At 38.4% G+C, this 26,190-nt stretch overlaps 1 protein-coding gene across 1 annotated transcript; it reads left to right on the top strand.

Annotated features, from left to right (window-relative positions):
- Positions 1 to 26,190, top strand: GAPVD1 (GTPase activating protein and VPS9 domains 1). The gene is given in 27 exon segments (XM_009334335.1): positions 1 to 67; positions 2,601 to 2,816; positions 3,222 to 3,233; positions 3,235 to 4,057; positions 5,322 to 5,408; positions 6,393 to 6,527; positions 6,649 to 6,838; positions 8,666 to 8,826; positions 9,733 to 9,862; positions 10,751 to 10,876; positions 12,383 to 12,556; positions 12,863 to 13,003; positions 13,518 to 13,652; positions 14,120 to 14,239; positions 14,727 to 14,804; positions 14,937 to 15,310; positions 15,837 to 15,924; positions 17,036 to 17,116; positions 17,769 to 17,891; positions 18,403 to 18,532; positions 18,931 to 19,040; positions 19,668 to 19,827; positions 20,304 to 20,491; positions 21,870 to 22,083; positions 22,677 to 22,749; positions 23,643 to 23,840; positions 24,561 to 26,190. Coding segments are annotated over 26 exon segments (4,377 nt in total). The 5' UTR covers positions 1 to 67; positions 2,601 to 2,631; the 3' UTR covers positions 24,702 to 26,190.

The following is a 26,190-nucleotide window of genomic DNA, read 5'->3' as shown; positions in this document are numbered from 1 at the left end:
CTGAATTATTCTTCTCTAGTGGAAAAAAAAAAAAAGACACTGAGTGAAACAGTGAGAGAAATAACTTGTAAGTATATGAGACACCTTAGAAGCTGTTTAATTGGCTTGTCTACTGTTAAATGTGTTTGTAACGAGTGACACAAAAATAGAAACTTGTTTTGAAATTTGGCAAGGCAGAGGCATAGGAACGCAGGCGAAGTCAACAGGCTGTTCATAGGGGGTACCCCATGTGGGTCCCCTAGCGCTTCCCAAAACTTGCTTTCAAGCAGGAGAACCACTTGGACTAACTCTCTGTCCAGAAAAGTGGAGCCTGTAGGTAGACACCTTAAAACGGAAAACATCAGCTAAAGCTGTTAAGGTTTGATAAACTATGAGCAACTCTTAAGTACAGCCTTACAACAGAAAGCATCTGAATAGACAGAAGGTAGTTTTGCAGATCTCGTGTATGTATATTTTTATGGATGCAACTTCTTTTTCCTGACTGATATCAATAGCTCATAGCCTAATAACTAATTATTACTGTGTTTGCAGGCAGTATCAAGTTTAACGCGGGGGGGTTTTTTTGTGAGCCCTAAAATTCTGGGACTAAAAATAAATTTGTTGTGAGAAATCGTTATTTGTTTCTCAACTTTGGCAGTAATGTCAGTATTTCTTTTTCTAATCATTTCTCTGAGACTGTCCTAGTTAAAAACATCTAAATTATTGTGTCCTTGGAGTTCCTTGCTTAATCTCATCTTTGGATGCATGAGCTGTAACCACTGGTTAGGGTTGCTGGGGGTTTTTTGTTTGGGTTTTTTGTTTTTGGGGTTTTTTTGAGTTTTTTGGGGGGGGGGAGTTGAGAGCTTTATATACATGGTTGTCTGTATTTGCTAGGAATGACTTTTAAACCATCAGGTGTAATAAGATTGTAATTTTTTTATGCATAAAGGCTTGTGACAGCATCTCTTTTTGTCTCTGCTAGGGTTTTGGTTGTGAGGTTAAAACTATAGATCGAAGAACTTAATTACACGTGCAAGGAGCAGTGATAGTTGTCAGAGCACCTGGCTGTCAGGTTTTCTCCACACACAAAAAAACCCCAAGAAATGTAAAACCTGTGGCTAATTAGGGAGCTAATCTGTATTCTTCAGAGAGGATCATCTGCTATGCTGAGCAGTGAACCACAGATCTTTAAAACACTAAAAAGGGAGGGCATTAGGCCAGTGCATGGTAAATTATTTGTAGTTTCTCAAGCATGGACTAAACGGTCTTGTGAAGCAAGGCTCCCCTAGAGTCACTACAGGTTGTGGGAAGTAAGTTTTTCATTTAACTGTAGCATTGGCTTTGAAGGGTTCGTTGCCAGATCCCTTGACAGCTCTGACATATATCCGTTACCAATACATCTGACAGGTAGCTGTTACCAATTATATCTGTTTCAAACCCTTTTTCTTCCCAAATTAGCTAGTATGGCTGTTAGTTCTGGTGGGGAAAAAGACATAAAGCAGTTAATCGTTAATTCCATGGAAACATAATCTGATCTGCATGATTCTACCCCTTCAGCATTAATGCAATTGATGTTTTTTTTCTTCCACAGAGTTAATTTTTAGATGGATTAGCTCCTTGAACTTGTTTTGAATGGTGTGGTATTCTTTGTTTATCTAACTGTTAACTGGTAACTCAGATGTTTTCTAATTATGAAGTTAGAGCTGATGTTACGTTGAGACATAACAGTAGTCTGTGTAGATTTTTGTCCCTGATGTGCTATGAAAGCCTACAGTTGTTTCAGTTTTTCTCTCTTTCAAACAAAATTTTTGGATCGTGGCCCAAAGAAATATTCTTCTGAATTGAAATATTTGAGGAATTTTTTCTGAATGAATTCTACTGTTGAGCAGAGTCTCCAGACTTATTTCCAACTTCTGCCTTATGTGGGTATTGATACTCCTTTATTTTATTTTATTTATTTAATTTTTTTTATTAGTAATGTTGTTGTTGTTTAAAATTTCTTAGCAGAAAAGACCAATATTGGGAGCTTGGCGCTTCTTACGCGTAAGTGAGAGAGGGCATTTGTTTTGACAGGCCAGAGATAACCACACCCAAGTGCTTGGATAGTGCTGCGTTATGTGGGCATGCTTTAGGACAAAGTAGTCAGTGCGGAAATCTTTTTGCCTATTCACCAGACAGTGAGTCGGAAAGGGACTCCTCTTCATTTCCCAGAGCTTGCATCAGCTAAACTGTAGTAATGGCCACATCTCTCCAAGTAATGGCTAGTTTCTTACCTTGTGTATTGGAGGTGTGCAGGAGTTTTGTAGCGCTGTACTGTATTACTATTTTGGTTCATGAGTGTGAGTTGAAAATATCATTTGCTACTATGCAAGCGTGCCTGATGTGCTAACATAGCAAGGGGTTGATGAAATTGGCAGTTAGGAAACCTTGCATTAAGAAAGAGTGACTCAGTTATTAAGTGGTGGGCTGTGGATTTGAGAGAACATATTAATATGCTAACATGGACGGCCCATAGCAGTATTTACTGCTAGGTGTAAGTTTATGACCTGCTTATCACTTCATTGGGGCTGACAGAACTTGTTCCCTAACTGTTGGAATTCACCTGTTTCACTTTCTTTCAGTGAGTATTGTGTAACCCGCTCGCTGCCCAAGATGGTGAAGCTGGATATACACACGCTGGCTCATCACCTCAAGCAGGAACGACTGTATGTAAACTCAGAAAAGCAACTTATTCAAAGGCTCAATGCAGATGTATTGAAGACAGCTGAAAAGCTGTACCGCACAGCATGGATTTCCAAGCAGCAAAGGATTAACTTGGACAGACTGATCATAACAAGGTGACTTGCGGGGGGTGGTCCTGGGGAGAACAAGCTCCTAAACTTCTGTGAATTGCAGCAAATCCATCAGATCTTTCACACTTAGTATCTGGAATCCTTTGCTGTACTAATCATAAAACTAGTAAGGCTTTAAAACAAATCTCAACTAGGGAATCTGACTCACCTGAAACTTAATTGTTGGCTGTTTAAGCTACCTTTTATTAATATGTGTGTTTGTTTTGCTTCTGTTCATAGTTTATGGGAACAAACTCTCCTTACTCCTGAATTTGCAAATGATTTGTATTAACTATATGGAAAGACTTTTTTCTTGGTGGTAGTCTTGTTAATAGATTGACCATGTGGCATCTTTCATGAAGGTTGTTTGCTTAAGAGTTACTTAAACTGTTTCAATGTTTTTCTTTAAAGTGCTGAAGCTTCTCGGCTCATGTTCAGCTGGCTGTCAACCAACACCCCCAGATCCTTTTCTGCCAGGCAAGTTGGGATTTCAGGAGACTGCTTATGGAGAATTCCTAAACAGATTGAGAGAGAACCCTAGGCTTATTGCATCCTGTCTGGTTGCTGGAGAGAAGCTCAACCAGGACAACACTCAGAGTGTCATTCACACAGTCTTTACCTCCATTTATGGCAATTGCATCATGCAGGAGGATGAGAGCTACCTTCTCCAGGTCCTCCGTTACTTGATTGAATTTGAACTCAAGGAAAGCGACAAACCTAGGCGGCTCTTGAGACGAGGCACCTGTGCATTCAGCATCTTATTCAAACTTTTCTCTGAAGGACTCTTTTCTGCAAAACTTTTTCTTACTGCAACTTTACATGAGCCAATCATGCAGCTTCTTGTTGAAGATGAAGACCACCTGGAAACTGATCCAAACAAGTTAATTGAGAGATTCTCCCCAGTACAACAGGAAAAGTTATTTGGAGAGAAAGGCACAGAAAAGTTCAAGCAAAGAGTCCAAGAGATGGTTGACTCCAATGAGGCCAAGCTGGTGACCTTGGTGAACAAATTCATTGGCTATCTCAAACAAAATACTTACTGTTTTCCTCACAGCTTGAGATGGATTGTGTCACAAATGTACAAAACTCTCTCATGTGTAGACAGGCTGGAGGTCGGGGAGGTCAGAGCAATGTGCACAGATCTTCTTCTAGCGTGTTTCATCTGTCCTGCGATTGTTAACCCAGAACAGTATGGGATAATTTCTGATGCTCCTATAAATGAGGTGGCAAGATTTAATCTGATGCAGGTATGATTCACTTTAAAGTAGTCTTAAAAAAAAAAGAAGTATGAGAAATGTTCTTGGCCTTTTTTTTTTTTCCCCACTAGAACTGATGTTACTACAGTAAAGGTAAAGGTACTGTCCATCCTACCTGTAAGACAAATGCTAACAAAATATTTGTGTCATCACTGCTGAAAAGGCATGCTCTAAAGTTTATCTGTTTGCTTAAAATACTGACTTAAAAATTGATAGCATGTGTTCCTTTATCTCTTAGAAGAGTTGCAAATGTGCTTTATAAAAGCTATTATAAGGGATGGAAGCTAAAGTGTAAAAGTGACTATAAGATGAATTCTGGAATGTGTGTAAATAGATCTTGTGCTGTTCTTGCTAATATTAAATATTATGCCAGGTATTGCACAAAATAATGACATATTTTGCTGAAAAAACCTTGTCTGGCAGTAATGACCACTGTTTCTGCTGGGTAGCTATCTACTGTTTTATTGGACCTTACAGCCCTCATGACAGATTTTTGTCTTTGTGCAAATACTTGGGGAATTTAATGATAGTATGTAGAGGTGTAGTCTGAGGGTATCAAGCAACACTTGTCTGACTGAGGATATTCCCCACACAAGTAACAAAACCTACTTTTTAATGTTGTCTGTAAACTGGACGGTGAGTGATTCTCACAGTATAATGTTCTGGTGAGTTTTACTCACTAGACTGTTACTGACAGGGCCTTGCCAGTGTTTTTCTAAAATACGTTAGCAGTCCTCTCCTGTGTCACTGCTTGCATGTTGTAGCAGAGCTTGCGGTTGGCGACTCTTTAAAATTGAGAGTTGTTTTGCAATTGGAGATTAATGAGGAATATATGCTCTGAAACAAGGGTTATCCCTCTTGCTTCCCCCCCCCCCCCCCCCCATATTCTTATAAAAATATATACAGCCCTTTAAAATCTCTAGGTTTAAGATGACCTAGATTCAACTCTCAGTTCTGATGTGTTGTAAAAACAAAACACGCTTTGTTCCTGGGAAGGGGGGAAGTATGGATGCTCATAGCACACTGCGTGCGCAGATTTTCTTGTTAAATGCAATGACTGCTTTTTTCTAAAGCTTCTTGCATTTTTTCTGCCCTGAAAGCGAGCGCAAGACTCTGTCCATTCAATCAGAAGTATTTCTCGGAGTATTAAATGAAAAAATAATTAGAATGGAGTTGTCTTAACTAATTTTTATAATTGGGTCCATCATGATGATGTTTTGAAATGCTTATTTTTCATACTTCTTTTTCATTTCAGGTTGGGAGACTTCTGCAGCAACTGGCAATGACGGGCTCTGAAGAGGGAGATCCACGTATGAAGAGCAACCTTGCTAAATTTGACAAAGTAAGAATCCAGACTGAAAAAAGCTAAGACTCGTGTATACTTCATCCTTCTGCAGTCTCTCTTTGCAGACACTAAGTGTTTAACTTCCGAGTTACAAGTACTGAAAAGCAGATTAAATCCTGCACGAAGCTGGGAAGAAAATCTTGAGTACTAGAATTAGGGGTCGGGGATTCTTGCTTCTACTCTGACATAATACTTCTTAAAAGAAAATGCAAAAAGGAAATAAAAGCAAGTTACCTTTTAAACTAAAATGCTGAATTACTGTCTGTGGTTTTTCTACTGAACCTAAGGAAAACATTTTAATCATGAAGACAACTTTTGTATGAAGTCTACTTTAAAACCAAGTAATTTGTTGGTGCAAGAAACTTCTGTTCCTTTTTTTTGCGTAGTTTTGCTTTTTTTTGTTCAGCTTTTCCTTTGTTAGTATAAATCATCCATAGCAATACTGAAATTAGCTTCATCAGAGGAACGGTGAAACTAATGATCTTTGATGTATTGTCATATGTTTAAAAAAACTGTTGATTTGCTTGTGTAACTTCCAGGTTTTTGCTAATTATAATTTACACAGTCATCGTACAAAGTTACACATGTATTATACAAGTAACATTCAATCAGATTAGAAAGTGACATTGTGTGTTGCTTCCTTGTTTCACTTTTAGTCTGTGCTCAGCAGATTCTTCAGGAAGGGGCAGTTTAATTGCCATAAAACAGTTTAATTTTTTTTTTAAATTATAAGAAGACACTTAAGTAAGTAACACTTTTGTATACAGAAAAGGAATGAAGGAAATGCTAAAACTAACTGCATGCGTTCCTTGCTTGCTCTTCAGTGATTTTAATGATACATGGTACTTTATCCTAAGACTTTAAAAATAGGAAGCAAAACTGATATCGTCATGTAAACTACTTAACTCCTGTTGTAACTTGTGTTCTTTCCAAACTCTAGTAAATGGTCTCTCGTTTAAAAACTATTTCTTCTCTTTGCAGAGCTGTGTTGCTGCTTTCCTGGATGTAGTTATTGATGGGCGTGCAGTTGAAACTCCTCCAATGTCTTCTGTTAACCTTCTGGAAGGGTTGAGTAGAACAGTGGTTTACATGACATACAGCCAGCTAACAATTCTGGTAATATCTTAAGTTCTTAAAAAGAAATAGTATAAACTTGTCCCCATGTGTTTACAGATAGGATAAACAAGGCTGATAATTTACGCTGCAATTCTTACCAACACTAATTCTAAATTTTTAGGTTGGCTTTATGCGGAATGTAATGTCAAGCGATCAACTTAAGGAAGATCGGATGGCTTTGGAAAACTTGCTGACAAACTTACCCCAGAACAAACCAGGGAAAAGCAGCAGCCTTGAAATGACTCCATATAACACCCCACAACTTTCTCCTGCAACTACTCCAGCTAACAAAAAAAATCGATTACCAATAGGTAAGAGAGCAAGCAGACTTCTTGCGTGATTTCTGATACCTTGATACATTTTCTGTGCCATTTTTTGAGTCATGTCTTGGGGTTACTCTTCAACTGCACCTTCAGTTCCTACTTTTTCTGTGTAGATGGTGAAGAATTTTTTTTGCATAGAAAGCCAGGTAATGTCCTTACTTTCTGATGCAAGTATGGTGAGCTTCCTCACTCTGGATTGAACTTGAGAAAAACGCTGAAGTGGTTGGTAGTCACGCTAGTGCAGTGGTAATAAGGGGAAAGTTTGAAGATGGGAAGCAGATCTAGGAGGGCAGATTGCTTAGGAAAGCGGTAAGCTGGAAGCGATGACATTTAATTAGCAGGATAGAATAAGTTTTTAGAATTTTTGTGTCTCAGAAGAGAGCAAATGTGGAGGAGGATGAAAAAGGCAGAGCAGAACTTTTAGAGTATGTGCTGAGAAGAGAAGCTTTCTTCTTTCTCCATTATTTGCCCAGTCTAATTCCAATTGTTAGTATATTGTAATGTAATTTTATGTTTGTTGGGTTTTTGCCCTCTTTTTGAATAGGATTTCTGGGTCTTGAACTTTTCCATTTCAATAATATTTTCTTTTAAAATATGAAGTGCGGTACTCTTCTTCAGTGTACATTTACATGAATATGACCACATGGGATACTTTTGTTTGTTTGAGAGATTTGGTGTTAGTGTGTAACAGGATGAAAATACGTAGAGCCTGATAAGTGGCAAAAAACCCCATAAAACCAACCCCAGAACGAACCTATCCCATGTTGTTTTAACTCTGCTTCTGAACGGTTCTGGTCTTATGCCTATAAAGTAGTGGCACAACGGCATTTATTTTATCGTATAAAATAGTTTTTGCTCAAATTTTTTATTTCTTTTGTTTCATTTTAATGCTTTCGAAATCCAGGACAGCAATTGGCAGCCATTACTGCCTGGGATACTTCTGCTACCAATCTTTCAGCTCATATAACTCTAGTAACCCCTTTTGGTGGGTAATGCCCTCTTTCCATTCTTCTCTGTGAAAGTTTTACTTATAACGCGACTTAAGCATGCCTTTGGTTTACTTTGGCAGTCAGTTGATTTTTCAGATTTCTTCATTGATTTCTATACAAAACTCATTTTGTACGTACATGTAGTTTTTAAAAACACCTTGTGTGCCTTTGTGTGATAATCAAAATTTGGCTGTGATTTCAGCACACTTGCCTTGTTTTCCCTGGATCAAATAAAGAAATAACTGGTGCCATGCCACCATATTTAGAAATCTTAATGCCATGTGAGTGTGTTTGCTTCCACGGTGCCAAACGTGGGAATATGAGGCTACTTGAAAAGACTGATAAAGAGTCATGAAATAATGAAAGTAAACCACCTGATGTTGAATTGTGTGTCTGGATTTGAGACACGTGTTAGAATAAGATTTCCCTGCTTTTTAGGAGAAAAAACTTCTAAATAAATTAATTAAACAGAGTTATAAACCACAGGAACCTAGACTTTTTTTTTTGTTACAAACTTCATTTTCTGAATTAATTTATGAAGGGTCTTTCTGTGATTGGAATACACTGAATTTGTGTAGGCAAACAGGACATTGTTTCTCTAAACTTTTATGTTGAAAGTTTGCTTTTTCACAGCTCAGTACTCAAATTTAAACACTAGTTCCATCTCTCAAAGTCTAATATGACTTTTCATTTTGTAAGTTTATTTAGTATGCCTATTATTATTTCAAAACATTGCCGTTCTGTATTTCCATTGTGTTGTCTTTTTTTTTTTCCTCCTTAAACAAGGAAATGTTTCTAATGTTGATATTTCAAAATATTTTCTTAGCAACTCGTAGCAGAAGTAGATCAAATATTCTGATAGATCAGCACGGAGATCATGAAGGGTCCTCCCAGGAGACTATCCCAGAAGTTCAGCCGGAAGAAGTGCTGGTGATTTCTCTGGGGACAGGTCCACAGATTACTCCAGGAATGATGTCAGAAAATGAGGTATGCGAAAACTATCACGTCTCAGATATTTTGAAAAGTAACAGCCTCTGTGTTCTCTAACAGGAGAACAATGAAGTTGTAACACTAAGTTTTGGGTAATAAATCCAGAATGGGAATTAAAATCCTTACTTCATTTTACTGAAGTTGTAGCTTTCAAATTTCCTTTTGTTAGATTCCTCCCCCCCCTCCCCCTTAGTGTATCTGCAAGGTGTGAAAAGCAGTATATTAACACAGGAAAAATGATCCTGGCACATTTATGAAGAGGCTTTGTCATATAACATGCTTAAGAGCAAACTTGGGCTATTGCTTCTGAGCCTGAAGAAACTGATTCTGTTGTCTCTCTGCATGCTCTGTGCTTTGGATCAAGTGGCACAGGTGAATGACAGAATGGTAACACTGATCCCAATGTTTTTGGCAGCTCAGACTTGAAACACACAAGCCCAGCTTCTTGTGAGGGTGGAGCTGTGGTCAAGTTGCCATGAATGCGTTCAGACTATGTTGCTTAGGGTAAGGCTGGTTTTACAGCCTTTTCTTTTACCAGCCATGGCACAGCTTCTGCTTTCATCTTTGCTGCCTTGCCTGATAGTTTGGATTATCTCCTTTTGCAGCCTCGTAACGATCAGTTTCCGTATTATATTAGTCTGCTGGGGTGATGAGGGAGCTGGTGGTTCCGTTATTATCAGGACTTGCCTTACGTTCACATCTTTGTTACCTTACGTTCTCTCCAGGCTCTGACTTTGGAGATAGCTGACTTTTTTTTCCAAACGGAATGTTAGAAATTTGATTGTGCCATTAACATCTAGGGGAAAAAATGCAAAAAATGTATGCAATGTTTTGTTTACTGCTTAATTATCTGAAAAATAGATTATTTTAAGGAAGTCTTGTTTCTTTCCCCCCACTCTCCAGGTCTTAAATATGCAGCTTGCAGATGGCGGACAAGGAGATGTCCCTGTTGATGAAAACAAACTCCATGGTAAACCTGATAAAACCTTGCGCTTTTCCCTCTGCAGTGATAATCTGGAAGGAATATCTGAAGGTGAAGGGCTACTTAAGTCTTGAAGAAGTTTTGTCCCTTTTTTTTTTCCTTAACTATAAAAGGAACTTGTGTTAAATACAGCATGTCACCTTTGCCATTTTGAAGACTGTGCTTGTTATGTTACCCTGAGAGCCTGTCTTTTCTCTTAGCCATTCAAAGGAAAAAGTCTGGAGGTAAATTTTGACCTGCAAAGGCATAACTGAGTCTGAGAACTAGGAAGAAAAAAACTAAGTGTATTTAGAAAGAGAAAACAAAGGGATTTTTTTTTTTTTTAAACTTAAGTGCAGTACTAATTATTAAGATAATCTAACTCAGCTCTAAACTTAGACTTCTCAGACTTATTTTTCGTTGTGTTTTAATAACCTATTACATATTGCAGAATAGTTTCTGGACTCTGGACAACTCCTTTATATGAACCTCAGACACAACAAAGCACAGGTTTATTTGTGGTAGTGAAGAGGTTTGTACAGATCACTCAGCATGCATTATTTTGTGTAACTTCCATAATTTAGTTTTTGCTTGCTCTCTCTTCAAAATAAGAAAACAAATTTATGGACAAATAAATTAATGGCAAAGACTTTATTGACTTTTTAGTTACAGTTAAGTACAGTAATGGTGAGATTCCAGCTGTTTCTGGTAACGTATTTGTAGATTATTGTAATTAGTATAGTACTCTAAACATGGGAAGTACAAATCACAGTGTGGGCTAAGTATCTATAGAATAGAGTAGAGCAAATGTACATTTAGTGCAACTCAGTGTTTTATATTGGAACTGCTACTTCATTTCTTTTCATCTTTCTAGTTAATTGTGTCCTGGGTGGGTTGTTAATGCTGTACATCTAGGAACTGTTGTTCAAATTAGACTTAGAGTAAAATCTGTTTTCACAGGTCCTTCAAATCGCTCCAACTCTGTGTCATCTTTGGATTTAGAAGGGGAGTCTGTGTCAGAGCTTGGCGCGGGCCCCTCTGGGAGCAATGGCGTTGAAGCTCTGCAGCTGTTAGAGCACGAACAAGGCAGGTGCAAATTCTCTCATACAAGTGCCTGAGGTGCTGTAGATGGTAAAGCCAAAGTTCTGTGGAAAAAGGTTGAAAAATTGACTAGTTCAGGAAAAAATAAGTAAAAGTTTTCTTTGTGCAGTTGCTCTTGCATTTATTTATGGGTTTGGTTTTTTTCCCAAGAAAAATTTCTTGTAGTCCATTGTTAAGAAAAGGAAATTGGATGGGTTTTGGAGGCTTAAGTCCTTTACAGGAAACTGCTTGTGAAGTTTTGCTTGATACCAAGTTTTTCCTTTCAGGGAACAGGATGGTCTGGATTGGAGTAGTCTTAAAGCCTCTGGCTAGCCTCCTGTTTAATATATATTTGTCAAATGCTGGAACAGGTTCCCAAAGAGGTTGTGGTGTCTCAACCTTGGAGATACTCAAAACATGACTGGACATGACTATGAGCAACCTGCTGTAATTTACCCTGTTTTGTGTAGGGGGTTTGGACTTGGATGATCTCTGGAGGCCTCAGCTTTTCTGTGATAAGTTCTTACAGGAATTGTTCTTGATAGTGTGCTAAATTTTATTCATTTTGTCTGTCAATGTGGTTGACAGGTCACCATGTGTAGTTTAAGATTTTTCTTCTTACGTCTCAAATGTGCTTAAAAATTATTTTCAGGCAGCATCTCTTGAATAGTATAATAGTGCTTTACAGGCCTTACTTTAAAACACTGTCGTACCTGGCAGAATTAGAGGGTTGTTCTGTTTGGGTTGTATTTTCCCTCTTTTCATAGAAACATAGAATCATTAAAGTTGGAAAAGACCTCTTAAGATCGAGTCCAACCGTCAACCCAACACCACCATGCCCACTAAACCATGTCCCTAAGTACCTCATCTACACGTCTTTTAAATGCCTCCAGGGATGGTGACTCAACCACTTCCCTGGGCAGCCTGGTCCAATGTTTAACCACTCTTTCAGTAAAGAAATTTTTCCTCACGTCCAATCTAAACCTCCCCTGGCACAACTTGAGGCCATTTCCTCTTGTCCTATTGCTAGTTACTTGGGAGAAGAGACCAACACCCCCCTCGCTACAGCCTCCTTTCAGGTAGTTGTAGAGAGCAATGAGGTCTCCCCTCAGCCTCCTTTTCTCCAGGCTAAACAACCCCAGTTCCCTCAGCCGCTCCTCATCAGACTTGTTCTCCAGACCCCTCACCAGCCTTGTTGCCCTTCTCTGGACACGCTCCAGCACCTCGATGTCCTTCTTGTAGTGAGGGGCCCAAAACTGAACACAGTATTCGAGGTGCGGCCTCACCAGGGCCGAGTACAGGGGCACGATCACTTCCCTACTCCTGCTGGCCACACTATTTCTGATACAGGCCAGGATGCCATTGGCTTTCTTGGCCACCTGGGCACACTGCCGGCTCATGTTCAGCTGGCTGTCAACCAGCACCCCCAGGTCCTTCTCTGACAGGCAATTTTCAATCAGAAGTAATTGGAGAAGCCTTTTAAAAAAATGAGAACTTTTTATTTTTACATAGCCACAACTCAGGATAATCTTGATGACAAGCTCCGTAAATTTGAAATCCGTGATATGATGGGGTTGACTGATGACAGAGATATATCAGAAACTGTGAGCGAAACTTGGAGTACAGATGTCTTGGGAAGTGACTTCGATCCAAATATTGATGAAGATCGTTTGCAAGAAATAGCAGGTAACTTGGTGGTACATCTGGTATGTTAAAATGCTTCATGCTTGCTCTAAAATAGTGAGACTGCAGAGCCCTCCTCCTCTCTTTCTAAATAGGTGTCTTTTCATTGATTAAACTGGAGCTTTTCTGTAGGAGAATTTTGTGTGCATGACCTGTATTGCATTTGGTTGCTCATTTTTATCTTTTCAACATTGTCTTTCATGATTACTTTATTAAGGACACTTAAAATGTGTTCTTATTTTTCTCTCTTATTAGAGCTGTCTTCAGGAAGCCTATATCTAGCTATATGCTTCGGCTTTACTTTTGCAGGTGCAGCTGCAGAGAACATGCTAGGCAGCTTGCTGTGTTTACCAGGTTCAGGATCCGTGTTGCTTGATCCCTGCACAGGTTCAACCATATCAGAAACCACAAGTGAGGCCTGGAGCGTGGAAGTATTACCAAGTGATTCAGGTCAGAATCGTGCAGTTTTTGCTTATTTCTTTAGCATGACTCAAGACTCTTCCAGAGGCATGTAATGCAAAGCAACAAACTCTTTCTCTCTCTCTTGGAGAAATTATTGTCCTAGGGTTAAGTTAGTGTTTGTGAATACTTCCAGTATTAAAAGGAGGAACTGTTCCTAAGCAGAGAGAAGATGGAAAGCATTGTGACAGTTACTGTTACTTAAGAAATCGCAGTTTACTTTGGTTAATGAAGATTTGATTGTATACTGTTGTCTCTAAGAAATACAATACTTAAAACAGCAGAAACTTCTTAGAATGCCCGTGCAGATAGAGCATTGCTATCTGTGCAGAGTCCTGCATTCTGTATAGGAAGAAAACTCTTGCTGAAGTGGTTGAGTTAGCTTAGAACTTAATATACTAAATCAACACATAGCCCCCTTCCCTCTGTATGTGAACATTTAAAGGAGCATGGCACTGAGTAATGATACTTTTTCTCTCCACTCTCCATTGTCTCCATTTTGTAGAGGCCCCAGACTTAAAACAGGAGGAAAGACTACAAGAACTGGAAAGCTGTTCTGGCCTGGGTAGCACATCTGATGACACAGATGTAAGGGAGGTCAGTTCTCGACCCAGTACACCAGGCCTCAGCGTTGTATCAGGTGTGTTTAAATGCCTCTGAAAACACGCTGCTGTATTAGAGCATCTGCTTTGCTGCACTTGCTTTAGTTATACGTAACTTCACTCGCACAATAACTTTTTGCACTCATTCTGGAATTTTCGAAGCAGTAATTCTTTGTTCGTCTTACAGAAGAAATAAAAAAGGCAGCAGAGCATCAAATACTCTGTGCTACAATAGCAATGGCATTCTGCAAAATAATTAGCAGAGTGAAGCATCTTTCTAATGCCTGTTGTCAAAGTGTATTCATGGCTATGTTAAAACAGTTGAAGATGTAGAGCAGAAATAAAACTTATTTTAGGAGTATAGAAATTCAGAATGGAATGTCTCTAGGTGCTACTGTGAGTTAGGACTTGATTATTGCAGTGTTCACCAAACATTTTAACAGCTTCAGGATTTTGCTTCCTTTTTCTCTGAAAGACTATTACAGATTCTTCTTTTATGTGTAAGGTATTAGTGCAACATCTGAAGATATTCCTAATAAGATTGAGGATCTCAGGTCTGAATGTAGCTCTGACTTTGGGGGAAAAGATTCTGTGACAAGTCCACCCATGGATGAAACGGCCCATGGTAAGTAAGTTACCTGTAAATGAGGATCAGAATCTTTGATAACTGAGGTCTCACAACATTGCTTAAAATGACATTTGTAGAATACTTTAATCTTACAATTTCTCCCAATTTCAAAGTTCTGGTGGCTAAGCTTAACGTTTTCCTTATTTGATAGCAATGTGTGTGTTTGATAAAGAGACTCCAGTATTTCATAGTACTAGAGCTTGAGTACTAGATTTAAGATCACCTTTTCTTAATTCAGTTTGATTAAATTGACTGTCCTCTTGCACTTTGGAATTGGTCCGCTCCTCAAGATTTCCCCACTTTTTGTGATGTAATTCATTGATCATTTCAGCATAATCCAGAGATCTTTCCATATAAGAATATCTTTAAAAATATTTTGCAATGTAAGTTTGTAAATTTTTGTTGCTGAGGACTGTTGTTCCAATGTCTCTTATGTTGTAGGTATTCTTGTTAGAGTGCTAACGTTTTTTTTTCTGTATTTCAGGAGCCAGTCAGTTGACATCTCCTCCTTCTCAGACAGATTCTTTGCTTGCACTGTTTGACCCTCTGTCATCAAATGAGGGTGAGTTGTAAAGAATAAGCTTTTTTTTTTTTTTTTAAAACAGGCATTTTCAATGCTTCTATGTTAATATCAGCTAATCTGGAAGAATCTTAAAAGCAATGTGTGTGGCTTCTTTTATGCTTATGACCTTAGGTGTATCAGCTGTAGTAAGGCCTAAAGTACACTATGCAAGACCCTCTCATCCACCACCGGATCCACCGATCTTAGAAGGAGCTATGGGAGGTAATGAGGCCCGATTACCAAACTTCGGGTCTCACGCTTTAATTCCAACTGATTTAGAAGCATTCAAGCAGAGGCATTCTTATCCAGAGAGGCTAGTCCGCAGTAGGAGTTCAGATATAGTATCATCAGTTCGGAGACCTATGAGTGATCCTGGGTGGAACCGACGTCCTGGTAATGAGGAGAGGGAGCTTCCTATGCTGACCACCAACACTGGAGCAGCTGTTCTCGTGGCCGCATCTCAGTCATCGTCTTCATCTCCCAGTAAAGACTCCTCTAGGGGAGAGGTAAGGCTTCTCTTTATCCTTTTATTTTTTTCTAGCATGCCCACTTCAATTATGCATGTAATGCCAGAAAGCTGGTATTAAATATGTTTAGTGAAGGAATTACAATGCACTTTTGTTACCTTTTAAACGCTGGTCAATAATGTCTTACAAGCTAAAGCTATAGATGTTCAGAGTGGCTTAAATGAATCTGGCTTCTCTTAAATTTACTGGATGAGCTTTACTTGATTTGGTGGGACTTCAGAAATAGATTTGTTGTAGTGTTTAAATTTAAAATGCTCCAGCATCCTGAAAAGTAATTTTCTTTAAAAAAGAAATAAGTGAAATCTAAGTTTTTCACGTCTTTGGTTTTGCATTTATAGGCTGCCCTCTTCAGAAGGGATATTTCTAACTTAATCTGCTATGGCTTTCTGTGCTCTGCTGTAGTTCTGTTTTTACAGTCAATGTAGCATAACCTGACGTTGAGGAGAAATTTTGTCTTTACACTTGATACGGTAGATGCTCAAATGTAGACTCTGCCCTTCTACAGATTGAAGAACGAAAAGACAGTGATGATGAGAAGTCTGACAGAAACAAGCCCTGGTGGAGGAAACGTTTTGTATCTGCCATGCCCAAAGGTAGGATCATGTCCATCTAGTTTTGGTACTTTAGTAAGTGTGCACGCTACCTTTATTATATCTTTAGTCACTTTTATGGAAAGTTTTTACAGTTCCACTTTGAAAAGCTGACCAGACTGACATAGATTTGTTACAGAGCAATAGCTGTCCTGTTTAATTTTGAGAAATAAAGGATTCTTATTTACAGAATTACAAGTGTTGCAGGAAAGAGAGAATTACTGAAATACAAAGTATGCAGTACCTATAAAGAGGTGTGTAAGCTGAAACAGATTTGGTTAGGCATTGTGTTATCTTAATCATTCGGTAACCTTGGAATCCTTAGTGAGGCCAGTCATTTCATAGTTGTATGGTATTAACTTCATTGCAGCTTCACTGAGAACTAGTCTTAATTCTCTACAGACAGTAGCGTGCTAGTTGAAGAATATTGATAACTTAGGATATCTCTTGTAACACGGCATGAGTGGAAAATAGACTTTGGCTATTTAAAAAGTAAAGTTTGTTCAGGATAATATTTGGCTTTCATGTTGTGAATAATGACAACTGGGGATGGAACAATGTGTGCAATATTAGATATTCTTACCTTTTTTTTTTAAAAACGGACTTCCAGTTAGAAAAGAACCAATGTAATCCTTGCAGTCTCTCCGTGACTTTAGGTAATGATATAGTATTTTAATACCACTTTGTTTGCTTTTCCATTTCACAATGTGCTGTCTTTGTATCTTCTCCCTGAACTTATTAGTGGGAAGGAGTTGCCAGAAAAGATTCATGTCATTATGACCAATGTTTTGAGTTAGGACTATTGGCTAAAGTAAAGTATAAATAAATATGTAAATAAAAGTGGGGAGCTACCTGACTCCCTTTCCTAGTAATTGCCTAGAGCATACTGTACCTGGGAGGCAAAACTGTTCTGCCTGGCTCATGGTAGCATGTCTGTTTAAAGGTAGAGCTTACTACATGATGATAGTACAATTCTGTTCTGCCTCATAGATAGGCTTATGCTTTTGTTGACATTTATTTGATGAGTAACTTCTGCATTAGCCACTTACTTAAAGTTTCTTCAATCTGGCCATTATCTCAGAATAGTCTTTGATAAGGTACCTTCCATTTTCAGCTCCTATTCCATTTAGAAAGAAAGAAAAACAAGAAAAAGACAAAGATGACATGGTGCCTGACAGATACTCAACACTGCAAGGTATGTGAATAATATCATCATAGTAATTTTCTCTCATAACATGCCCTCTAGAGTTCCAGAGTGCCCACCAGGTATCTATTTACAGAAAGGTATATGCTATTGTAGTTAATGTTCACAACTGGCTTTCTGAATAAGAAAGTGGATAAAGACTTCTTGCCTTGAAGACTGTTTTTAAATTGTCATGTTGTTGTCAATATGTATAGTACTGGATTTGTGACTCAAGTCTTTACTCCCCCCCGCCCCCCCCTTATAAAGCTCATGTCCTTATCATAGCTGAGCTGTAAGGATAGGTGCAGACATGTTCCTGTAATAATTACTTAAGTGCTAAATTAAACAACCTGGATGTTTAGTTTTCTGTTTGCCTAATCGTTTCTAGAAGTCTTCAAATATACAAGAACCATTTGTGTATACAGTATAAATATGCTAAGGATCTGGCTTTATTTGTTCACTTTCATTGTACTTTTTTTTTTTTCCCCCCTGCTGTTGCTTCAGACTTTATAGTATATTTAAATTGTGGCTACATGGAACACAAGCAGCTATTTGTTTGATGTGGCTAAAAGCAGAGTCCAAATGTCTAGGTCTAAATTTTTGTATTTGCTTTCAGTTGGCACAATACAAGGTTAACTCCTGTTGTTCTTAATGGTCTTTTCAGATGATCCCAGCCCAAGGCTCAGTGCACAGGCGCAAGCTGCAGAGGACATTCTGGACAAATACAGGAATGCAATTAAGCGAACCAGTCCTAGTGAAGGAGCCATAGTAAACTATGACAGTGCAGGTAAGAACCTGGCTTTTATAATCATCACCAACATAGTTTCTCCTCCTTAAAGATAAAAAACACTCCAGTATTCTAGACAAATATTAGTACTAAGAGACGAACAATGTGAGCTCTAAACCAGGAATATTTGCAAATAACCTGTGGGTCAGTCCCTCAGAGACTGGGAATTAAATCAGTATTCCCATGGACAGCTCTTCCATATTGCCATTGAGGTGGTTGTGTAATAGCACATCTCTTACCAATTTTGGGGGGTTTTTTGTTTGTTTGTTTTTTAATGGATACTGAAGTAGTATATTGCCTTCCAGAACTGATGCAATTTCTTCTTAGTGACTTGTAGGTTGTATATGTTTAATATACTTTTTTCACTTATTCAGAACAAGTTGTTTTATTTGCTGTCTCCATCCCCCCGCCCCCAACCTTAGAATAACAAGAAGAAAATAGAGAATATTAGTCTAGTTTCTTCTTCTGACTCCTCTCTTCAAGTGTAATGTTGGCTTTTTCATTTCCATAGAGCCTATTGGGGATGGTGAGAGTATGCATGACTCTCCACGTGATGAGGCTTTGCAAAACATGTCTGCAGATGATCTCCCGGACTCTGCAAGTCAAGTAGCACAGCCACAAAGTTCTGCTTTCTCCTATAGGTAAATATATTTGCAGGTTTAATCTTACCTACAAAGTAGAACTGAAGCCATGTAATTGGTTCCCACAAAAATCTTAGCATGAATTAATTGTAAACTTTTATGTGCTTTTAGTTTTAAGCATCTCAAACTGTTGTATTTATACTTATGAAGGGGGGATATTTTAAACTGGGAGGACAGAGCAGTTCAGTGTTAGGAAAATTCTTTTGAAACTGGTCTAGGTGCTATATCAAAAGAACTGATATTCTAAACTCTTGACAACATTGGTGTATTAAAATTACATTAAATAACGTTTAGGCAGTATTAAACAAACAAACAAAAAAACCAAAAAGTAAAAGACTGTTTATTGAAGAAGTAGACCTTGCAGCAACTTTGTTAAGAAAATGTTTTTCCTCTTTAAGGGATGCGAAGAAGAAATTGAGATTGGCTCTCTGTTCAGCAGATTCTGTTGCCTTCCCAATGTTGACACATTCAACAAGGAATGGTCTACCAGATCACACAGACCCTGAAGGTAAATGTTCTTTATGCATACAGGTATTTTGTATTGTATGTGACGCTTCCCCCATCTAATGGCACTTGTACTGCATCATTTATGATAACTTCTGTTTGGCATAGATGTAGAAGGCCTAGGCTGCCTTTTGCCCCCCAGAATGTTTTCTTTCTCACTCCCCAAACCAACCTGCCAGCTAAACCTAGTCTAATTTTTTTTGTAATGAAGTATCTCAGGTATAGTGCAGGCAGAGCCTGAAGCTGTAGAATAGACTCCCAAAATACATGTACTGTTGGGAATTGTGCTGCAGTACTAATAGTCACTTGAATGATTTACTGAGTCTACGTTGACTTGGTATGTGTGTCTTGTGTTTGCATCCCTCCATTCATTCTAGGTTTATTTGCAGACAGGTGAATTTGTCACCTTATCTGGTCCTCTTCATATTTCAGAATGGTTCTAAATACTAAATAAGATAGTGATACGAAAACTTATCCCTTGATATCTGGAAAATTCAAAAAGACTTATTAAATTGTTCTTAAAATAACATTTATTGTTTTAAACTGTTATGTTTCCCATATTCAAAAACAGTTTTATTTTCATCATGCCTACACTGCTTTTCCTTAATAATTTTCCTTTGTTCTCTGTTAGATAATGAAATTGTGTGCTTCTTGAAAGTTCAGCTAGCTGAAGCTATTAACCTCCAAGACAAGAACTTGATGGCCCAGCTGCAAGAGACAATGCGGTGTGTAAGCCGCTTTGATAACAGGACCTGTCGAAAGCTGCTGGCATCTATTGCGGAGGACTATAGGTAGTTTGTTCAGTATCGTATTAATAATGGGTTTCCAAATGCGTATATTTATTCACTAGCAGATTGGGAAGATCCTTTTTGGTTTAAATTGTGCTTTACCAAATCAGGTTATTACATCTCTGCTTCCCCACAAAATGATGGAATTGTTTCATCTATCTGCGAATGGCTTAAAAAAGCTTGGACCTTAAGTTAGTTCACATAGTAATAAACTCAGAGTAAATCAATTTGTGGCTAATGTTCAGCTCTAACACACAAGAGATGCTGTTTGGAATTTACTTTAGTCTAGCATTCTGGAGTGCTGCAAGGGCAGTGAATTCAGTCAGAGAAATCTGTATAAGATGGAATTTCCTAATTCAGGTGTTATCTTTGTTTTAAAAACAAGTTGAAGATTCCTCTTGCACTACAACTTAACAGTTTATAAAACTATTAGCCTCTATCTTTATTACGAATCTAATGTAGAGCCCTCTTTATTTTAGGAAAAGAGCTCCATATATCGCTTATTTAACTCGATGTCGCCAAGGCCTGCAAACAACACAAGCACACTTGGAAAGGCTGTTGCAAAGAGTTCTGCGAGATAAAGAAGTGGCCAACAGATACTTCACTACAGTATGTGTGAGGTTACTGCTAGAGAGCAAAGAAAAGAAAATAAGGGAGTTTATTCAAGGTAAGATCAATGCAGACCGTGGAATGTTTATATTCCTTTACTCCATATTTAGATGCTGGCTCGGGTTAATGTTTTAAAATACAACTTCTGATCTGAGGAGCAGATTCCTAGAACGGTTTTCATTTCAGCTGGTGAATTAATGCCTTAAGTAGACAGATTACTGTGACTTAACAGTATGTTGTGGCAGCTAAGCCATGGTAACTGCATTTTTCATGGGCTAAGAGAATGAAGGTAATTTGACCTCGCTTGGCCTAAAAAGTTATGCTAAATCATATTATCTAGCATCTGCCCCACGGAGGAAGCATGAACACTCTTAATTATTTTAGATCTACTGATAAATGGTAAGTAAAGTTGCAGCATTCAGTCCTCAGTACAGAACCTGTGGTTGTACCTTGGAAGATATGGGAAATGGTCGTAGTATGAATCAAATGGATCAAAGATTCAAAAATATAGCACAAGGGATATTGGCACCAGGAAGACAACTCTCTCAAAACAGTCACTTAAAACAAACTATTTCTATGTTCTCTATGCACATACCTGACTTAATGAAGTACATAAGAAATTTGGAGTCAGTTCTTGTTCCTGGAGCATATAGTGCTGCATATTAAATGTGCCTGAATTGGCTGGAATTAGTGTGAACTTATATCTACTGGGATTAAAGTTGTGGTAATAAGATTCAGTGACCCAGGAAGGAGTTAAAGCCCTTTCCTCGGACAGAAAGGAGACAGCTATTTCTGGATGATCTAAAAGAGAAATTGGCAACGGTGGTGTTTAGGCTGCTGGCAGATGTGAGTGGCAGTTGTCTTCTGGTGCAGAGTGCTATAAATATGAAGCCAATGAACGGCTAGTGATTTGGTCGTGCTGCATTAACTTGGCTGAATCACTCATTCTGTATTTTTGTAGATAATTATGAATGTTGCAACTATGCATACTTAATAAAGGTAGGGGTAGGAAATGGTACACATGGGTTTTCTTGGTGTCCTCCCCCCCCTCACCCCTTTCAGCATCTGACAACTTTGCATATGCTGGTTCCTACCAGCGACTGTTCTAGTGATTGTTCTGGGTGTTATCTCTGTGGGTGGCTGGAAAGAAGGCATAAGAACTGGTACTGCAGAGGAAGGGATTAACACAGCATCAAGTAGAGTATTTTGACCATATGCTTTGCTAAATGTGTTTTATATGCTTTTCCTTTAATTCCTCCATTTATTTCAAGTGTTCCTGCTTCTATTTCCCTTACTGGGGCAAGGGCAAAACAGAGCCTTGGTGCTGCCTGGCAAGAAGTCTGAAGTAGATTCTGGGCTCTTCTTTCCAGAAAAACCTGTCAGAAATAATGTATTCTACTTAACGGAATGTTCTATCTCTTTTTACTTTTTATCAGATTTCCAGAAACTCACAGCAGCAGATGATAAGACAGCCCAAGTTGAGGACTTTCTTCAGTTCTTATATGGGGCTATGGCTCAGGATGCCATATGGCAGAATGCCAGTGAAGAACAGCTTCAGGATGCACAATTAGCTATAGAACGCAGTGTGATGAATCGTATTTTCAAACTTGCGTTCTACCCTAATCAGGATGGAGATATTTTGCGTGACCAGTAAGTTAATGTAATTTGAAGTACCTGGTTTCTCTTTTGCAGTTGGTGCAGATGGAAGCTGTGCAGTCTTCATGTGACAGACTTGACTAAGTCAGCCATGCCATAAAAACTCATGTTTTCTTTCAGAACATTTTGTAAAAGAACAAGGACGTGCTTTAGCATCATGTGGAAAAGTTTTTGTGTATGCAACAGTGCTAGAACAGAATAAAATTGTAAATGTAATGTCTTGGGATACAGACTTTCAGATCTGCAAGTGTGTTATGCTGAGAGAATGATCAAAATCTGCTTCAGGACTCCTTCCATTTTCTGTTTTGGTACAGTATTTTCCATGCATTTGGGGTTTTTTGTTTATTGTGTTTTAGAACATATGCTGTTTGAATGCTCTCCTGGCTGTGTGGTTGTACTTGATTGTATGGCAAAATCCTCTGCATCTCTTATTGACCTAGTGTCCATTAGCTGTAGGACCATCATGATTATATGCATTCCTGGAGATCTCTCTTCTAGTATCAAACTTAAAACCAGTGGGAAACCCCAGGGGACTGCTGGCTGGCTGCTGCTTACTTTTCACTCTTGTTTTCTGTGTTTGTTTTCAGGGTCCTTCATGAGCACATACAGAGGTTATCTAAAGTAGTGACTGCAAACCACAAAGCACTTCAGATACCTGAGGTAACAGCTTCTCCTTTCCTTCACTTTCGTGTGTGTGTCGGGGCGCTTGGTTTTGATTGTGTTTGGGATGGGGAGAGGGTTGTTTTGTTTTACACTTGGGAGCATTGCTTTTCTATCTGTGACAGCTGAAAGATCCTGCAGGAAAAACATGCTGTACACATGCTTTGGTATCTTCCACTGACTGATCCTTCCAAATTCATTTTTTTCTGATTTTTCCGCATCTGCCCTGATAGTAAGATTTAAGAACTAATACTACACTGCACTAAGATGCAGTAACTCTCTGATAATTTGCTTCAAAAGACAAGATTTGAATCCTTATGCTTCTGACGTTATTCGTATACCATAGCTGTGGTTTACAGCTGTCAGGTTAGCTTTCTGAACTTAATGGAACCTTGCAGTTCTGTGAATTTGCCCAGTGCTTTTGCCTTTCTCATGGTTAATACGATAACTAAAAGCAGGTTGGTAGGCTTAAGAAGTCTGTCAGAGGCTGGATGTTTGCAGCTTTCTTAGTTCTAAATTCAGCACTTGAACTGTATGACTCAAAACGGTGAGTGTTCATAAAGCTTTGGGGTTGGACTAGATGACCTTTAGAGGTTCCTTCCAACCCAAACTATTCTATGGTATGGAAGACTGAGACATACAGCTCTACCTTCATTTCAAACAGTGTGCTGGAGAAGTACAGGCTAATTACGTTAGTTGCATATAGAGTGCTGGCTCCTTGTAGTTTTTTATTCTAACACAGCAGGAAGCCACCTTCATTGTGAGTGTAATGTAACCACCTTGACTTAAAGCTTCCCATTTTTCCAGAGCCTTGCTCCTGCCTGCAAGTCTCTGTGGTGCACAGTAGTAGCTTGGACAAACAAGAACTGGCAGCATGTTGGTTTTTTTCCTAGGTATATCTCCGGGAGGCACCATGGCCATCTGCACAGTCTGAAATCCGCACAATAAGCGCTTATAAAACCCCCCGAGACAAAGTACAGTGTATCCTGCGAATGTGTTCAACCATCATGAACCTGCTTAGTCTGGCAAATGAAGATTCAGTACCTGGGGCAGATGATTTTGTTCCTGTTCTGGTCTTTGTCCTCATAAAGGTGAGTTCTTTTGCAAAGATCACAAACCCCAGCTAATTGCTTGTAATAAACAAGCAAATTTTAGGAAGAAAAATAATGCATTTGGGTAACTGGGAGCATGCTAGACTCAAAACCAGATCTAAATCAGCAGGTTTAAATAGAAACATCAGAAATGTGGTCACAGTTGCGGTTTTTGAATGCAAGCAAACTTTGCATTTGGAACCAGGGAAATAGGGGTGCAGGTGTTTGTGTGCAGAGTGGGGTTTTTCTGAGGTGTGTCCACCAGAATCTGTCATCTGTGCCTGCTTAACGTTGTCCTCTTTCAGGACCAAGATCCACACTAGGACTGACTTGCATTGTGTTGCTGACTTTTTTTTTTTTTTGACATATGAGTGTTTGGAGAATGGTTTGTCATATATAAGATGCTAAAACAATAGGCTTTTCCACGTGTTGAAATCCTTGATGACTTTTCTGGATTCTGCCAGCGTTACCCTTCTTTCTCTTGGCCTGCTAGTTGTTTTCCCTTGTTGGAAAAATGCTCCTTTCATCAAGTCTGATGCATTCTGAGTGTGTGAAATGGGTAAACAGTCACTACCCTACAGATACGTTACATAATCATGGGTTATGAATGTGTGAGCGTCACTGTACAAATAGAATCGTATTTCTATTCTGTATCTTGTAATGTTTTATGTTCAGCTTTGCAAACAAGCTGTGAGTATCTCTTTCTTCTTTAACCCTCAGGCAAATCCACCTTGCTTGCTGTCCACTGTTCAGTACATTAGCAGTTTCTATGCCAACTGTTTATCTGGGGAAGAATCATACTGGTGGATGCAGTTCACAGCAGCAGTTGAATTCATTAAAACTATTGATGATCGCAAGTAACGCAAAGAGCACATGTATGGGCAGACTGTTAGCAGAAGAAGAGTATGTAAGAATGTACAACAGCTGCAAAAGCTGAAGAAGAGACTTTCCTTGTATAATACTGTACAGAATTGAGGCATTTTAAAACACACCTTTACTAATCAAATTAATTTAACAGATTTTCCTCTTCTCTTTTGGTTGCGTTTTTCTCCCCTATAGATACTGGCACTGCAAAAGGGACCACAGTTTTTCAGGTATTTTGAAATCTCAAAACATGCAGAAAATTCTTCATGCTTTTTCCACCACCCCTCTTCCTGAATTCTTACTCACGTGAATAATTCACTTCATTTAATTTCTAATAGAAAACTGAAACAAGAAGAATCAGGGCAACCACTTAGTATACTTTCTAGCTTAATACACCTTTTATTAATAAAACACCAGCCACACTGAAAGTTTGTAGTAGCTGACATTAGTTATCAAATTGTATTTCACCTAAATTTAAAACTGAGAGGACAGTGTAAATATTATATGCCTATATTTAATGCATTGCAATTATCTTTGGACTCATTATCCTTTGAATAAACAAGCAAAAGCCTCTGTGACCTCTAACAGGTTGTGACATACTCTGTTTTGGTAATGAAAGGACTTCCTCGAAAGGCTAAGATTAAAAAAGGGCAAACTGAACTATTTATTAAAATGTAATTAAGATTACTGAAATTTCTAAAACTGGAATTTATAATAGACAGGGCTTATTAGATAGCTAAACACTTTTTGGCTAGGGCATTAGGGTGTTATAAAGGTTTGGATATATAGAGGAGAGGGACTGTAAGTTACAATAGAGAAGTCTAATATAAAACAGGAGAAATAAAATACCTTACTGTAATATTTTTTTCTGAAATATTGTGTATACTGTACAAACCCCAAACAGAGATCCTTAACAGAACCTTGGACTGTAATATATATTTTGATTAGTGACATTAAATACATATGCCAGGGGTTTCAGTGAATGTTTTTACTAAATGTTCTTCGTGTTGTCTGCTATGCAGCAGTGCAAGTTTTACTGTTCATATAAAATATTTTAAAATATAACACTGTTCTTTATGAAACATATCATGACATCAGTTCAGGGTGTTTTATAGATCTCTCACCCCACCTTTCCCTTAAACTGACAATTATCAGCTTAAAGAAGTTTTTATGCACAACACCACATGGATTTTTCATGAGTGAAATGGTCTGAGTGATGGCCAGTGGTTGTTATCTGTATATAAGCACTTGCCGTTCTTTTTTAGCTAGAATTACAGTGAAAAAGGACAGCGAGCATTTAACTTTTTCATGTCAGTATTATTTCTTGCTCTTCCCAGAGTGTTCATTGCACTTCTGACAGAGGGATGTGTTAAGACTTGGTGTCTGTGAGTGGTAAAGAAAACAAAATCTTTCTCGCATTCTTTTCAAAATATGACTGATTTTTTTGTGTGTGTGTGCATTTTGATGATTAAAACCTGTAAGCAAC

This window comes from Pygoscelis adeliae, unplaced genomic scaffold (genome assembly GCF_000699105.1).
Source record: "Pygoscelis adeliae isolate BGI_AS28 unplaced genomic scaffold, ASM69910v1 Scaffold150, whole genome shotgun sequence".
Taxonomy (NCBI): Eukaryota; Metazoa; Chordata; class Aves; order Sphenisciformes; family Spheniscidae; genus Pygoscelis; species Pygoscelis adeliae.
Note: the sequence above shows the minus strand (reverse complement) of the source record. Positions and strands in the feature narration are given on the sequence as shown.